The sequence below is a fragment of the Momordica charantia genome, assembly GCF_013281855.1.
Source record: "Momordica charantia cultivar OHB3-1 chromosome 7 unlocalized genomic scaffold, Mcharantia_2.0 BLBB01000007.1, whole genome shotgun sequence".
NCBI classification, from domain to species: Eukaryota; Viridiplantae; Streptophyta; class Magnoliopsida; order Cucurbitales; family Cucurbitaceae; genus Momordica; species Momordica charantia.
This window is the reverse complement of record NW_028275165.1, coordinates 14,485,921-14,501,374: the sequence shown is the minus strand read 5'-3', so window position 1 is coordinate 14,501,374 and position 15,454 is coordinate 14,485,921. Positions and strand designations below refer to the sequence as shown.

Sequence of the window (15,454 nt, the reverse complement as noted above, 5' to 3'; positions counted from 1 at the left end):
CATTTTCATGAATTGAGACATTGACATTTAAAACATTCATCCGCAACCATTTGTGACATTTTTTCTTGTCATTAATTCTCAGGATGATCAAACTAATTGTCATAGAATACTGTATTTTATTTAATTTTTCGTGACACTTATAAAATGTCATAAAATATGACAAAGTTCATAAATGTCCGTTTTTTCCTACCAAAATCGCGCCTCTACCATTTCGTGACAATTTTTCACTGTCATTGAATAAAAAAATATATATCATCTTTTCGTAAATTGTCATAAAATTTGAAAACTCCAAAAAGTTGGGTTTTTTCCCGCAAAATATGTGCCCCACAATTTGTGACAGTTTTTTTTCTTTCCAAACTTTTTTAATGTTCATAATTGTCATAGAAGCTCACATTTCGAGTAATGCCCCCATGTAATTCTTTGTTAAAATGCATAAGGGTTCTGCATTGTTTTCTTCTTCTTCCTCCCTACAAAAAGAAAACAGAACAAAGTTAATCTCTCTACCACTCTCATTTTCCCTACATCCTATTTGGTTCCCACAAATCGGAGTACTCGTCGGAGCATAGCAAGGAAGATCACGTGGAGGTATTCTTTGGTGTTACATATGAAAAGAAAAGCTTCAAAGGTAAAAAGTCTTTTCCCTTGTTTTTATTGTTCTGTGTTTCAAATTTCAAAGAAAAATTCATAAACACGTTCTACCGCTTCCGCTCGGGATTAAAATCTCATCAAGTCACTGTTAAAACCCTCCATATCGTTGATGTTTCTAAAAATTGGCCTTTTGGCTCAGTTAGATGTTAATAACTTCTTTTTACATGAGGATTTATTTGAAGAAGTCTATATGGATTTGCCTCTCGGATATAAAACTTGTTCAAAATCAAGGGGAGCACTTGGTTTGCAAGTTAAATAAATCCATTTATGGTCTTAATCAGGCTTCTCCGCAATGGTTCGCTAAGTTCTTAACATTTCTTCTTTCTCTTAGTTTTTGTCAATCTAAAGCACGTTATTCTTTGTTCATTAAAAGTAATGAAGACTCTTTTATTGCTTTTCTTGTCTACGTTGACGACATTATAATCACTGATAGCTCTATTTCTGCTATTCAAAACTTGAAGCTTGATCTTAATGATTGTTTCAAGCGAAAAGACCTTGGTTCTTTAAGTATTTTCTTCGTCTTGAACTAGCTCGATTTTCTTCTAGCATTTTTCTTTCTCAATGACATTATATACTCTACAATAATTGGAAGATACTGGTTTTCTTAGTTGTCGGTCTTCTTCTATTCCTATGGATCTACGTTTGTGTTTATATCTTCCTTTGATGATGATTTGTTAGATGATCCTTCTCTTTATCATCGTCTTGTTGGTTGTCTTTCATATTTGACCATTTGATATCACTTTTGCTGTCCATAAACTGAGCTAGCCATGTTGAAGCCTAGTAAAATGCATCTTGTAGCACTTTATGACTTATTACGCTATTTGAAGTATTCTCCTGGTCAGGGTATTTTTCTTCCAATTCTCAAGAATTTTCAAATGCGTGCTTTTGTTGATGCTGATCAAGGTCTGTGCTTGGATACCTGACGTTCTGTCTCTGGATTCTGTGTATTTCTTGGCGAGTCCTTGGTATCTTAGAAATCCAAGAAACAATCGTTCTTCAGCAGAGGCTGAGTATAGGCTATTGATGTGGCAACTTGTAAGATTGTTTGGTTGACTAGTGTATTGCAGGATATAAAAGTTGTATTTTATCTTCATGCTCTGTTATTTTTTTGATAATCAGCTGTCTGCAGTTCATATTGCCTCTAATCCTGTTTTCATGAATGAACAAGTATATTGACTTGGATTGTCATTTTGTTCAAGATAAACTCCTTGATTGTACTATCAAGCTTAGCTTTTGCCCGTTCATTCCACTTTTCAGCTAGCTAATATTTTCACGAAGCCTTTCCCAGCTATTCTAATGTTCTCCTTATTATCTAAGATGGGCGTTATGGATATTCACCGTCGATCTTGAGGGGACCTATTGAGATTAGTTAGATTTTTAATAGTTAGTGAACATTCTAGTAAGTTGGTTAATATTCTGTATTGTTTGTTAGTGAGTTGTACAATAGGACACCACTCTTTCCTTCACAGTCAACAGAAAAACAGCTATAGAAATCAAGCTGCCGTTTACAGAATGCTGTACAATTCTTTCCTTCGAGTTTTCAAAGAGGAACACAAACTGGAATTTTTTCAACTGTACCATATCCTGTACAACTTACAGAATGCTCGAGGGGATCCCACCCGACGAACATTTCAAAATAAGTCGATCATAATGAGCGGTGCTACTAAAAAGTTATCATCTGTATTATGATCTATTAAAGGTGCACGAATTACCAACTCCCCAGTCCGAGATTTTTTACATGTAGTAAGGGACAGAACCGAATTCACTGCTTAACCAATGCCTTAGTTTCAGATGGAACAGTGCAGCTCAGGAGCAGAGCGTTTCCATGTCACTGTGCTGGGAACTTTGTTTTAAAAATCCAATGGAGCTCGGGAGATGGCCCAACATCAACACCCATAGGAATGGAAACTAATACTTTCCATCTAAAAACTACTAATGACATTGGAGGAATTTTCAAGACTACAAAATTGAAAATATTTAAATTTGAAAACATATATTTCACATGCTTAAATTTAAAACCAACCCAATCAAAGAAAACACATTCGAGTAAAATATAATTATTAAACTAGGCAAGATAAAATGTGGAGTAGCTCATGTCTTATTTTATCAATGTGGGATCCTTAACATGCTCCTCAAGATCGTGACTATTTTTGACTCATCGATCTTGGCCGGATCCCATTTTTGGATTGGTTGCTCATTTGAGCGTTTTTGGGCATTAATACTATATTAATATTCATGGGTTCCATCTCAAAACCAATTGACAATGAGAGGAATAGTCCATGTCTTCTTTTCTCAATGTGTGATCCTTAACAATATTGGACTATTCTAGTTTTTATGAGAACCAGGTTGATCATTTACGCTCTTCATACTTGGACTATGCTAAAACATCTATGTGGTAGTGACGATGTTCTGTGGTTGATTGGTGGAGATTTTAACGAACTTTTCTCCTCGGGAAAAAGTGTGGGGGACGATCGAAATCGAATGGAGCGATACAGACATCGATTACTGATATGTCTGTTTCACAGGAAGCGGTGTTTCAGTTGAATCTGATCTCAAAAAGTTACTTCTAGAGGAGGAGATTTATTGGAAACGAAGTTAGCTTGGCTGGGGTCAAAAATACAAAGGGTTGGCCTTGAGGATGGTACTGGTTCATGGGTACAGTATAGGGAGGGGATTGAAGATATCGTTGTCGATTATTTTTCTGAAAGTTTTTAACACAAAAAACATTCAAATTGAGCCAACCCTTCTTCAAGCATATTTCCATTTGGAGGCCTCGACTTGTAAAATATCCATTTTTGAACTTCAAAAATAACTATTTTGGTATTGCTATTATTTCATTATTTCATCCTCTGATATTTATTCATTTAATACTTATCTGATACACAGTTGAAGCGACTTATCAAGTAGTTTAAACAATCAACCACACCCAAGCCCAAATAGTAAGAACAAATATAAGTAATTTTTAAAATTTAAAAACTAATATAGACCTTCTAAAAACTCATGGAAATAAGCTTGAAAGTTAAAAGACTAAAATAAAAATTTAAAAAGTTCAAATTCCAAAATTGAACCAACTTAACAATTTATTAATTAAAATAGACATTTTTAGTATCTTAATAAAAAAGAAATAGAAATTTTGAAAGTTCAAAATTTCCAACAAAATAATTTTTAAAATTTCGGAACTAAAACAAAATTTAAAGTTGTATATTTTAATTACCTATAGGATATTTGTACATAAAAACTATAAATATTTTGTCATCCACGATTCTGTCGAGCTATCGAGGTCGTGACAACTGGTCTAGCTAATGAGATGCAAGCTCATGTACGAAAACCTGCAAAAAAGATTAAGAAAACACTCTGATGCTCAAATAGTATAGGCACGAGCTTAGTTAGGTCATTCTCGAACCAGAATTGGGTAACTAAATGAGTGGTGGAATGTCCCCTATATAGGCGGGGGCGGGGGGCGGGGGGGGGGGGGGGGGGGGGGGGGGGGGGACGAGGTCGTTGGAATCGCTCCAACCGGCAGTTACAGACTATCTCGTGTCTAGTACTACACCTCTGCACCAATTGTAGGGCATGAGGTCGAAGCTCTCAGGTTAGTTAAGGAAAACTTGGTTGATTCTCTTATTAGTTTATGGTCTTCAGCTCAATCCCAAGAGTAGGTCAGCCTTCTCTGCTAAGTTTACTCGATGAATCTGGTCATACCGAGTTGACTTGGTTTATCCACGTGTCATGTTGTATTTTTCCTTCCAATATATTTCTAGGTCATACTCTTGATATTGGTCTTAGCAACTGCATATTGAATGTTACAAGTAAATCGTATTATCTAATATTTACTGCACTTCTTTTAATGAATTAACAAAAAAATAATAATGTTTTCTATTAGTTGTCTGCTATAATTCTAGCTAGCTAGCTTGCGGCTAAAAGTAAATTTGGATTTGTTACGGTGCCATAAAGTTATATTTTATGTACTGATTAGTAAAAAAATTGATGCTTTCAAAAAGGGTTCCAATTAAAATAGTAATATCCACACTACATTCCTATAAACTTTCCTTAGTGACCTGATAAAAAAAAAAAAAAAAAAAAGAGGGTGGTGGTGTAAAAGTCTAGAAATAACTAGTTGTAGGTTGAAATTTTCGAAAAATAAAATAAAATAAAAAGCCAAGTTGTAGGTTAGAATATTGTTATTAGTGTACATGTGAAAAATCTGTGTGTGATATTAAATAACCTGCAAGATAAAATGAATCAATGTGATTAATATGGTACTATTTGTTGAACAAACTAAGACCAGAAAGTCAATATGTGTGGTGTTGTTCGCTATCGATTTTGTATAATTTTGGTATCAAAAGTACACATAACACATGATGTACTTAGAATGAAACCCTTTCGGACGTCACCTGTATCCCATCACAAAGGGTATTCGTGACATTTATTTCAAACGTCACGAAAAGTAGAATTCATGACAGTTTAAAAACGTCACGAAAAAAGAGGTTTTGGTCATGATTATAAAACGTCACTTAAAAAGATTTCATGACAATTAAAAACTGTCATGAAAATGGATTCCACGACGTTTAAAAAACGTCACAAAAAAAGCGAATCCGTGATGGTTTTAAATTTCGTGATTGTTAAAAAACGTCATGAAAAATGGATTCCCTGACATTTAAAAAACGTCATAAAAAAAGAGAATTCGTGACGGCTATAAATTTTGTGACGTTTAAAAACATCACAAAAACATGTTTTGCAATTAAAAAACATCACAAAAGATTTATTTACTATTCATTAGCGTCACGAAAACCAAAAAACATATTTTGCAATTAAAATTTTCAACGACAAAACTTCTCTCCTAAATATTCAGGAGCAAGCTCCTCATGATTTCCTATGTGGTTTTTGTATTTTCTAGCAATTGGTGAATTATAGCGCAAGTATACACTAATTTTGTCAATTGTAGTACAAACAAGGTCGTCTCCACACAGAATTCATGCATACAGAAAATGGTTAATTGCTTTGAGCTACCAAAAAAAATTAATAAAAGAAAATGAAGTTGGTTTATCAATGTTGCTAGTAACTTGTAAAAATAACATGTAAATAAAGCAGTGAATAAGAAGACAAATAAACTTTTCCAGAATGCTTCGACCGAAGGATTGAACATAAGAGGGTTTAGATCGATTTTTAGGAATTCGGGGAGGGGAAATCCACCTACTGATTTCAAGCATCACCTACTGAAGAAAAACACATGAAACTCTTAAAGCCCAGACCCTCACGGCTCTCTTCCGAGTTACCCAGCAAATGTTCTAACCCAACTCCCGTTGTAGTTACAACAAGCACGAAATCAATCTATAGGCGCCGCAGAGTGAACCCATTCCTAGGTACTCACTACTCTGTTTCAGAAAGAACACAGAAACTACGGCTAACAGCAACGAATCCACACACAAGAGCTTGCCCAAGCTTCCTATGAGCTTGCACACTAAACCTGTTAGCCAAACATGTTTAGAACGATGGAAAAATAAAACTCACTGCTATTAAATTAGAGTTCAAATGCATTCAATAGTAGCTCAACGTCTATTACAGCAAGTTTCAACCCCTCCCCGAAGAAGGGGGTATTAGTTCATGACGAAACAGAAATCAGAAGATGCAAAGGTGGAAGAAGAATCCATTTCAGAAGGCATAGAGAGAAAACCCAGAAGCTTCCCCGGATGATTAGTGAAGATCTTGAGCCAAATTAGTGTTTCTCTCTCTTCCGTTGTCAATGGAGACCCCACGCTTTTCAGAGAATGTTTTCCTCCAATTGATGCTTCTAAGTTAGGTACACCTTTTTCTCTCCTCCGGTTGGGGTCGCTTTTTTTTCCTTAAGTACTAGGCCTTTAGCTTAAGGCACCAAAGAACCTCACGTGGATGCTGTCTGGACAATGTATGGACACTGTACGTACACGGTAACGGTGTGGGTGAAATCAAGTTACTGCTCCAACCTCTGCTTTATAGCTTCCAAAGCGCTATCCTGCTTCCGACTTCAACCAGTTGCCCTTAGCCTTCAGCAGCACCAATCTATTCCACTAATGCTTCACCTACTCTGAATGCATCATACTTTTCTCTCTGCACTAAACATCCACAATTTAGTATTCACTCAAAAATTTACTGAATCTACAAGAATCTATGCATTGAAGGTTCCCTCTGGAATTTCTCACATTCTTGTGGCTTAATTAGCTTGTATCACACATTCTTGTGGCTTAATTAGCTTGTATCACACATTCTTGGCACACAATTACCCTTAGCTTGGCCCATAATTCACTCTCTATTTGAGAGCTATCACACTCCCAAACTTGAAACCTTGATTGTCCTCAAGAAAGATTACACTAGCGCCCCAGAATTATGGTGATGCATTCCTCTGTCATACCTGCTTCTTACTACAAGGGCTGACCTCTGCTTTCGCACTAATTGCTCGCACATACTAAGCTTAGGATCTAGCTTCAGCTAACAGCGTTCGGAAGAGAATTTCTAGCTCAAGCTTCGCCCTAGCAAAGTTTCTTCCTCCAGCTCCAGCATCATTCTAATTTCCTCCTAAAAACCATTGACTCGCCTAGAGTTGCACTTCTCAACTTCCTTTCACTAACCTACGACACTGCTTTTTTATTACCAATCTAGCTTTTCAACTATGGGCTATTAGCCCTTCCTAACCTTGCAGCCTCTTTGAAGATTTTTTTTTTTCTTTTTGGCTGAATTACAAGGTCAGAAAGATTCATAGTTATACCTTACAAGCTTATCCTAAAAAAAAGCAAGCGCGCACAACACCCCCAAACCTAGATGTAGCATTGTCTCTAATGCAGCTGACAGCAGGATATAGGATGCTCCCGCATACCCCCAAACTAACAACTAAGAAAAATGAAGTTACAGGAGGGGCATTTTTCGCAAGTTATAAATAGATGGTGTAAAGGGACATCAAAGAGGGTGTGAAATAAAAGGATTGACGCTAAGGTGATACTAGGGTAACGAGCAAAATTGGATAGGAAGCTACTGAAACACAACATCATGGCAGTCTCTATTTAAGATTAGTACTCAGAGGATGCTGCTAGGGCCTTCGTATTAAAAACTAGGCTAAGTTAGAGCTTAAGTAAGGCACTCGCAAACGGAAGCTGCTAGCTCAGAACAGACACAAAACCGCCTATGCCGAGATATCAACACTATTTAAGAAGTCATAGCTAGAGTAAGAAGCATGACACAACAGAGATTACACAACATAATTCGATTCATTTTTCTCTCAGAACAAAGGACCGGGAATTGAAACTAACAATCTATCCTAGAACAAAATAAAATAATAACAATAAGCATGAAATAAAACTGTAGATAGGAAATGACAGATTAACTATGACAATAAAAACAGAATGTGAAAGCGGAATGTAAAAGCAGAAGGTAAAGTCTTAATTTGCGAAGAGTGGTTGGTGTCAAATGGTTTCCGAGAATAAGATAGTTGAGTTCTCAGCAAGTCAGAAGGAGTAGCTGCCGCTTCCATTCCCTTGAGAGCTCTCCGACTAGCCAGCATCCTCGGCAGTCTTATTGGAGCTATGCTCCAACAATGATTCTAGTGTGCGATTTTGTGTGGATGGGTCTGAAACATTCGTGTGGGCAAGCTTGTCAAGGAAACCTTTCAGCTCCGCATCTCTGGTAGCGAGTTGCAGCGTTAAACTGGCAACCATGTCCTTCAATTCTCCAATCTCATTGGAGATGGGAGCTTGGTAAGCCATCATTTCATTGATGGCTTCTATAGGCACACCACTTTTGGTCCTGGTCTCGTTAGTCATTAGCCTCTCCATCAATGGCTTATCCAACACTCTTTTCTCTGTTACGACCTCTTCATCCTGTACCATCGGGACGTTTGCTTGCATACATAACTTTTAGATCAAGTTAGGGAAAAAGAGTTTGCTTAGACGTTTTGTGGCACACTGCGCTATCTCGTGGAAAATAAGTTGCCCCAAATCCAGTGGTTTGCCCTCCATTATACAAGCCAAAACAAGCACCTTGTCCTTTGTGACGGATGAATCGTGCGTTGTTGGCAAGATGCGGCTCTTCAGGAAGTATAACCAGACATTGGCCTAAGGGGTGATGAAGTTGGAGAAGAGGGAATTGGCTCCGTGAGGAACAACGCTCCAGGATGCGCTAGGGTGCACCACGACAGACGGAGCGTGGTCTAGCTGCGCGGATGACAGTTGTTCCAACATCTTGTTCCCCCCATCGTTGGGAATGGACGGGAGGTGAAGTGCTTTGTTGATGCGCTCTGGGGTCAAAGAACCTTTACTTCTCTCACAGTCATGTGGCCCAGATTGCCTGGAATGAGGTTGGCATAAAACTCCTTGACTAGTCGTGGGATGATGAGACCTAGAGATACACAAAAATACTCCGAGTGGTTCCGTTGAATCACATCTTGGATGAAGGTAGGCATGGGGTTTAATTCGAAACCCTTTTCTAAGAAGAAGTCCTTCTTCCTCAGCTTCTTGTATGCATCCATCGTTGAATGAGACTGGAAGCGCTTGAATGTGTCGTCTTGAGGGACGACCAGCTTAGGCTTTCAACGGCCAGGAGGAAGTGAATGTCGAGCGCTTCCCTTTGGAGATAGCAGAAGGCTTGGGAGAAGTGATTTTGGGCGCAGTAGTGGCAGATGACACATGCAAGGATTTCGTCACAGTAGGTGAGTGGGTGGCTTTGGACTTCTTCGCCGGCGGTAGTACAGTAACTGATGCAGCGGGCCGCTTTGTATTTCTCGTCCTTGATACAGGTCCAGTCGGAGAAAGCGGTTTCTGGGAAGACTTGGAGGTTTTAGGTAGTGGTAGGTCAGCTTCAACGGCGACGGGTGGAGGTGAGGTACTGGTGGGTGGCAGAACGACCTCCTTCTGCTCAACCACTTTCTCAGAACCAGATGTCTGAGGCGCGACAGTCGGGTTCAGGGAGCGCGGCGATAGATCAGCTTCAACCTTCGTCGAATGCTCGGCGTCGTCCGTGAGGCTCTCAGATGAAGATTCTGAAAGGGCAAGGTCCATGCGAAGCTTTTATATCGCCTTTGATTTGATCCTCGACATTTTTGGATGGGAAGCAAGCAGAGCTTGGGGACTAATTTCATAGATGAAGCAGACAGGAATTTCTAGGGCTTCAAAGTGAGAATGAAGGTGATAGTGGGATAAAGACGAGTGGTGGGAGGTTAAATAACCATTAACCAGCAGGATCTCCCACGATCTCCCCTTTAATGCTCATCATTTAAAATGAGATTTCAAAATCGAATTTCAAAAGTGTACCTCCCTCCAACATTTCAAATTCAGCTTCCTTTCACACTTGATATCGTGCTTAGGTCCCTGAAGCGCCAGCTGTCCTTTGTAATCCATTCTTTCATTAAATCCCGCCTGCATGCTGCCGTATTTTAACTTAAATTCTCAGCAGTTTAAAATCTTATTGGGTGACTGCACCTACCATCATAATCAAGATCATTTTATTAATTTTAGATGCATTTAAGGAAAACCAATTGCAAAATAAATAAATAAATAAATAAAGCAGATTAAAACTGGAACTCATAAAATTAAAACAGATTTATCCAATGCTCCTTTATTCGTGATTCATTGTTCTCTCTATTATTCCGGGGCAAGCTGGCATGTCCCAACATCCCTATTTATGATCTCGCCCCAATAGTGCTTCAGGCGTTGCCCATTCACCATGAATTCCCTCTTTGAATTCAATTCCTTTACTGTGACTGCACCATGGGGAGAAACTTTAACTATCTAGAATGACCCTGACCATTTGGATTTTAATTTCCGTGCAAATAACTTCAGCCGAGAGTTGTACGAAAGAACTTGCTGACCTTCTTCAAATTTTCTTGGGTGGATCCGGGCATCGTGCCATTTCTTCATCTTCTCTTTATAAATTTTCACGTTCTCATATGCATCCCTTCTAAATTCTTCGAGTTCATGGAGTTACAACCTCCTCACTCCTGCTACTGCTGTGTAATCGAAGCTCAATTTCTTCAACGCCCAATATGCTTTATGCTCTAATTCCAGGGGCAGATGGCAAGCTTTTCCGTAGACCAACTTGTAGGGGATGTTCCAAGGGGTGTTTTAAAAGTTGTCCTTAGGCCCAAATTGCTTCATCTAGCTTAGATGACCAATCTTTCTGACTGACCCCCACTACCTTTTCTAGAATATTCCTCAGCTCCCTATTAGATATTTCAGCCTAACCATTTGCTTGTGGGTGGTACGTCGTGGCAATCTTGTGCTTCACATTATACTTTGCTAGACGAGTGGCTATAGCTTTATTCACAAAATATGTACCTTTATCACTGATAATGGCTCTTGGAGTATCAAAATGAGTGAAGATGTTCTTCAAAAGGAACTTAGTGACCACTTTTGCGTCACTTGTTGGGCATGAGATGGCTTCCACCCACTTGGATACGTAGTCTACAACTACCAAAATAAACAAGTGCTTGGATGGTGGAAACAGCCCCATGAAATCAATGGCCCACACATCAAATAGTTCTATTTCCAAAATATAGGTCAGCGGCATTTCAGACTTCTTGGAAATATTTCCTACGCTCTGGCACTCATTACAACTTTTGACTAAGTTGTGGGCATCCTTGAAAATTGATGGCCAAAAATATCCACTTTGTAGCACCTTAGCTGCTGTCCTCTGCCTACCAAAGTGTCCTCTATAAGAGGCTGAGTGACAATCTTGCAAGACTTGGGATGCTTCGACTTCAGTGACGCATCTTCTAATTATGTTGTCATGTCCCACCCTATATAAGTAAGGATCATCCTAAAAGTAGAAGTTGCATTTATGGAAAAACCTTTCATTTGCTATCTCGGCCATCCCTCTGGTTTGATTCCACAAGCTAGAAAATTCACTATGTCTGCGAACCAGGGTTCTTCTTCCTTTGCTTTCTTGTGAGTGACTTTCATGAGCTGCTCATCTGGAAAACTATCTCTGATTTCCACAGCATCCAACTTCTTATCAGTTTCCACAATCCGAGATAAATGGTATGCTACAAGGTTTTTAGATCCCTTCTTGTCTCTAATTTCTAGATCAAACTTTTGCAAAAGAACTATCCATCTGATCAGTCTTGGATTGGCATCCTTTTTTGTAAGCAAGTACTTTAGCGCAGCGTGGTCCATGTGTACTATGACCTTGGCACCCATTAAATAAGATCTGAACTTTTCAAACGCAAAGACTACTACGAATAATCCCTTTTCCGTGGTTGCGTAGTTAATTTGCGCTTCCACCAGTGTCTTGCTAGCATAATAGATCGGATGAAGCATCGTATTCTTTCTCTAGACTAACACGGCACCAACCGCGAAGTTACTTGCATCACACATCAGTTCGAACGACAACTTCCAGTCAGGAGCTTGAATTATGGGTGCATGACTTAAAGCATGTTTCAGCATCGAGAAAGCCTGCACACATTCAGGAAAAAAGTTAAACACCCTATCAATCTCTAATAATGCATAAAGGGGTTTAGCAATTTAGAAATATGAACCGTCTATAGAATCCAGCATGGTCTAGGAAGCTTCTGACTCGTAGGCTGTGGTAATTGTTCAATCACTTCCACTTTTGCTTGATCAACTCCTAATCCGTTTCTTAATACTCGATGCCCTAGCACAATCCCCTCTTGTACCATGAAATGACATTTTTTCCAATTTAATACCAAATTGGTCTCCTCGCAACGTTTCAGTACTCTCTGCAGATTTCCTAAACAAGCGGTGAAATTTTCCCCGAATACTGAAAAGTCATCCATAAAGACTTCCACTATAGATTCAACCAGGTCAGAGAATAGAGCCTTCATGAATCTTTGGAAGATGGCTGGGGCATTGCACAGTCCGAACAACATCCTCCTGAAAGAGAACATTTCGTACATACAAGTGAATGTCATTTTGTGTTGATCTTGCGGTGCAAGGGTTATTTGATTATACCCACTATAACCGTCAAGGAAATAGTAGTAGTCTTAACCAGTCAGTCTGTCCAACATTTGGTCAATAAAAGGTAGGGGAAATGGTCTTTCTTCGTGGCCTTATTGAGCTTTCTGTAGTCCATGCAAATCCTCCAACCAGTCACTGTCTTTGTAGGAATGAGCTCGTTCTTTGCGTTCTCTACCACTGTCATTCCCCCTTTCTTTGGTACACATTGTATCGGGCTAACCCACTGTTCTTCATCGCTGGGTTTAACACTCTCTGATGCTCACCAGAATTCTTGCAATTCTCCTCCAAGACAATCTTGTGCATGCAGTAGTTGGGACTAATTCCTTTGATATCCGCTATGGTCTAGCCTATAGCTCTTCGATGCTCCTTTAGTACTGCGAGTAATTCCTCCTCTTTGTTCTTAAGCAAATTGGCTGCAATAATTATTGGCAAGGTGTTGGCTACTCCTAAGTACGCATACTTAAGATGTTGCGGTAAAGCCTTCAATTCCAGTTTTGGTGGCTCTTCTACTGACGGTTTCAATTGCTTCTGATTGACTTCTTCTAGCTTTAAGTCTTCGTGCGTCCTTGACCATGAATTTGTGATTTCTTTTCCTCCATCTATAGAAAACACTTCATAATAGAAATCTTCAGCTTTTTGCAACATGGCTTCCAATTCCAAATTTTTGTTCTAAAGCAGAAATTATGAACTTCCATTCTTTCTCTCAACTTCATCCAACACTCTGAGCGCAAAACACTCCTTAGCTTCTGCAGGATATTTCATAGATTCATACACCAAAAAATTATCTCTTGGTCTTGTACCCTCATAGTGACTACTCCCTTATGCACATCCACTAGAGCATTTCCTTTCGCCAGAAATGGTCTTCCCAGAATGATAGGTACTTCCTCATCTGCATCAAAATCAAGAACAATAAAGTCAGCAGGGAATATAAATTTACCCACTTGTACCAAAACATCCTCTATTTTTCCTTCTGAATTAGCAATGGATCTATCAGCTAGCTAGCGGGTGACCGTCATTGGCTTAACTGCTCCCATCCCCAACTTCTGATATACTGTCAAGGGCACTAAGTTGATGCTTGCTCCGAGATCGCAAAGTGCTTGTCCAATCTTATGACCACCAATTGATACGGGGATTGTAAAGCTTCCCGAATCTTTCATTTTTTGTGGTATTTTGCTGGTCAGAATGGTTCTACACTCTTTCGTTAAGCAGACCGTTTCAAATTCTCCTAACCGTCGTTCCTTAGTCAGGACATCCTTAAATTTCACATATGTAGGCATATGCTCCAAGGCTTCCATTAGAGGTATGTTTATGTGTATTTGTTTAAGCACCTCAAGAAATCTTTTGAATTGTCTCTCTTGATTCTTTTTCTGTAAACGCTTAGGAAAAGATAGTGCTGGAACGTAGTCAGCTATTGGTGCTGGAACCTTAGACTGTTTTGACTTTTTGGAGTCTTCAGCTCTCTCTATGTTTATTGTTTGCGTTCCACTATGCCTCTTCTTTTCAACTTCTGAGTGTGTACCAGTCTCTGGGGCTTGTGCTTTAGTTGGTTCTGTCAACTCCTCTGCATTGGCCTTCGGCTCTGCAACTGCTTCTTCGTGATCTTTTTCTTGCTGTGGTATTGGTGTTAAAGCTTTGTCACTCGTAGTGTCAATGCTTTGCATTGCTCTTTACCATCTCACCTAGGTTGCTCTGTATCACTTGGCAGCACACCTTTTGGTCTTTTCTTTAGTTCTGTCGCCAGTTGTATTATTTGGAATTCCATGTTTCACAATGATGTTGCTTGACTCTACAAGAGAGCTGCTTGACTTTGCACGTTGGCATCATTCTTAGTCATGTAGATTTTAAACATCTCCTTTAAGCTTATTCATTCTAGTTGCTTTTGTGTGTTCTGCTGATTTTGTTCGGAAAAACCTGGTGGATACTGTGGTTTTTAGTATACCCTTGGGTGTTACTTGAACCGACGTTATTGCCTACTTGGTTCCCTCCCCAACTGAAGTTTGGGTGGTTCCTCTAACTTGAGTTATATGTGTTACCATACACATTATTTCTATTTTGCTGCTGATTGCCCAAGTAATATACTGATGCGGGATTGCCTGGACAGTTTTCAAAATGATGTTCCCCTTCACAGTATGGGCACAGGCTGTTCTGTACAGCTGCCACCTTCGCCTTAGACCTTACGGCCTCATTTGTAGTGACATTCTTCATGAAAATATCAGCCAAGCACGAAGTTTTGGAATTGAGGTCCGCCACTACATCCTCTATTACTAACCCTGTGGGACTTGCTGTTGTGCAGCTCGTGATTTCGACCATTGATGCTTATTCCTTGGAATTATTTCCAATATGTCAAAAGCTTCTGCATACGGTCTTGACAACAAAGCTCCATTGGCTGAGACATCAATTACCAATTCTGTCGCCTCGTTTAGCCCATTATAATAAGTCTCAATATGAATGCAGCAGGGTATTCCATGATGGGGGCATTTTTGTAACAACCCTTTGAATCTTTTCCAAGAATCACTTAAGGATTCTCCTGGCAACTGCTAAAAGTTGTTAATCTTGTTCCTGAGTTCAGCATTCTTCGAAGGTGGGAAATACTGCATCAAAAATTATTTTGCTAAGTCATTCCATGAAGTAATTGATTCGGCGGGCAAGGATTCCAGCCATGCTCCAGTAGAGTCCCTCAACAAGTAAGGGAATAGCTTCAATATCATCACTCCCTTACTAACTCCAGCTTCCTTAAACGAATCAGCTACTTGCATAAAATATCTTAAGTGTCTGTGCGGGCTTTTGATGCCAGTCTATAAAATGGTCCCACTGTTTGCAACATTTAAAACGTTGCAGGCTTCAGCTCAAATCTCCCTGCTTCAATGATT

General features: G+C 39.3%; 1 protein-coding gene and 1 non-coding gene across 2 annotated transcripts; one reads left to right on the top strand and one right to left on the bottom strand.

Moving 5' to 3' along the window:
- Window positions 1-12,926: 12,926 nt before the first annotated feature.
- LOC111024147 (uncharacterized) lies at window positions 12,927-14,245 on the bottom strand. Its single transcript, XM_022301760.1, has 3 exons — window positions 13,588-14,245; window positions 13,385-13,473; window positions 12,927-13,253 (listed from the first exon to the last, which is right to left on the bottom strand). Exons 1-3 carry the CDS (start codon window positions 14,243-14,245, stop codon window positions 12,927-12,929), a joined length of 1,074 nt encoding a protein of 357 aa, XP_022157452.1.
- Window positions 14,246-15,044: 799 nt separating this feature from the next.
- LOC148210423 (small nucleolar RNA R71) lies at window positions 15,045-15,151 on the top strand. Its single transcript, XR_015792466.1, has one exon. It is a non-coding gene; the product is annotated as a small nucleolar RNA R71 (small nucleolar RNA).
- Window positions 15,152-15,454: the final 303 nt, after the last annotated feature.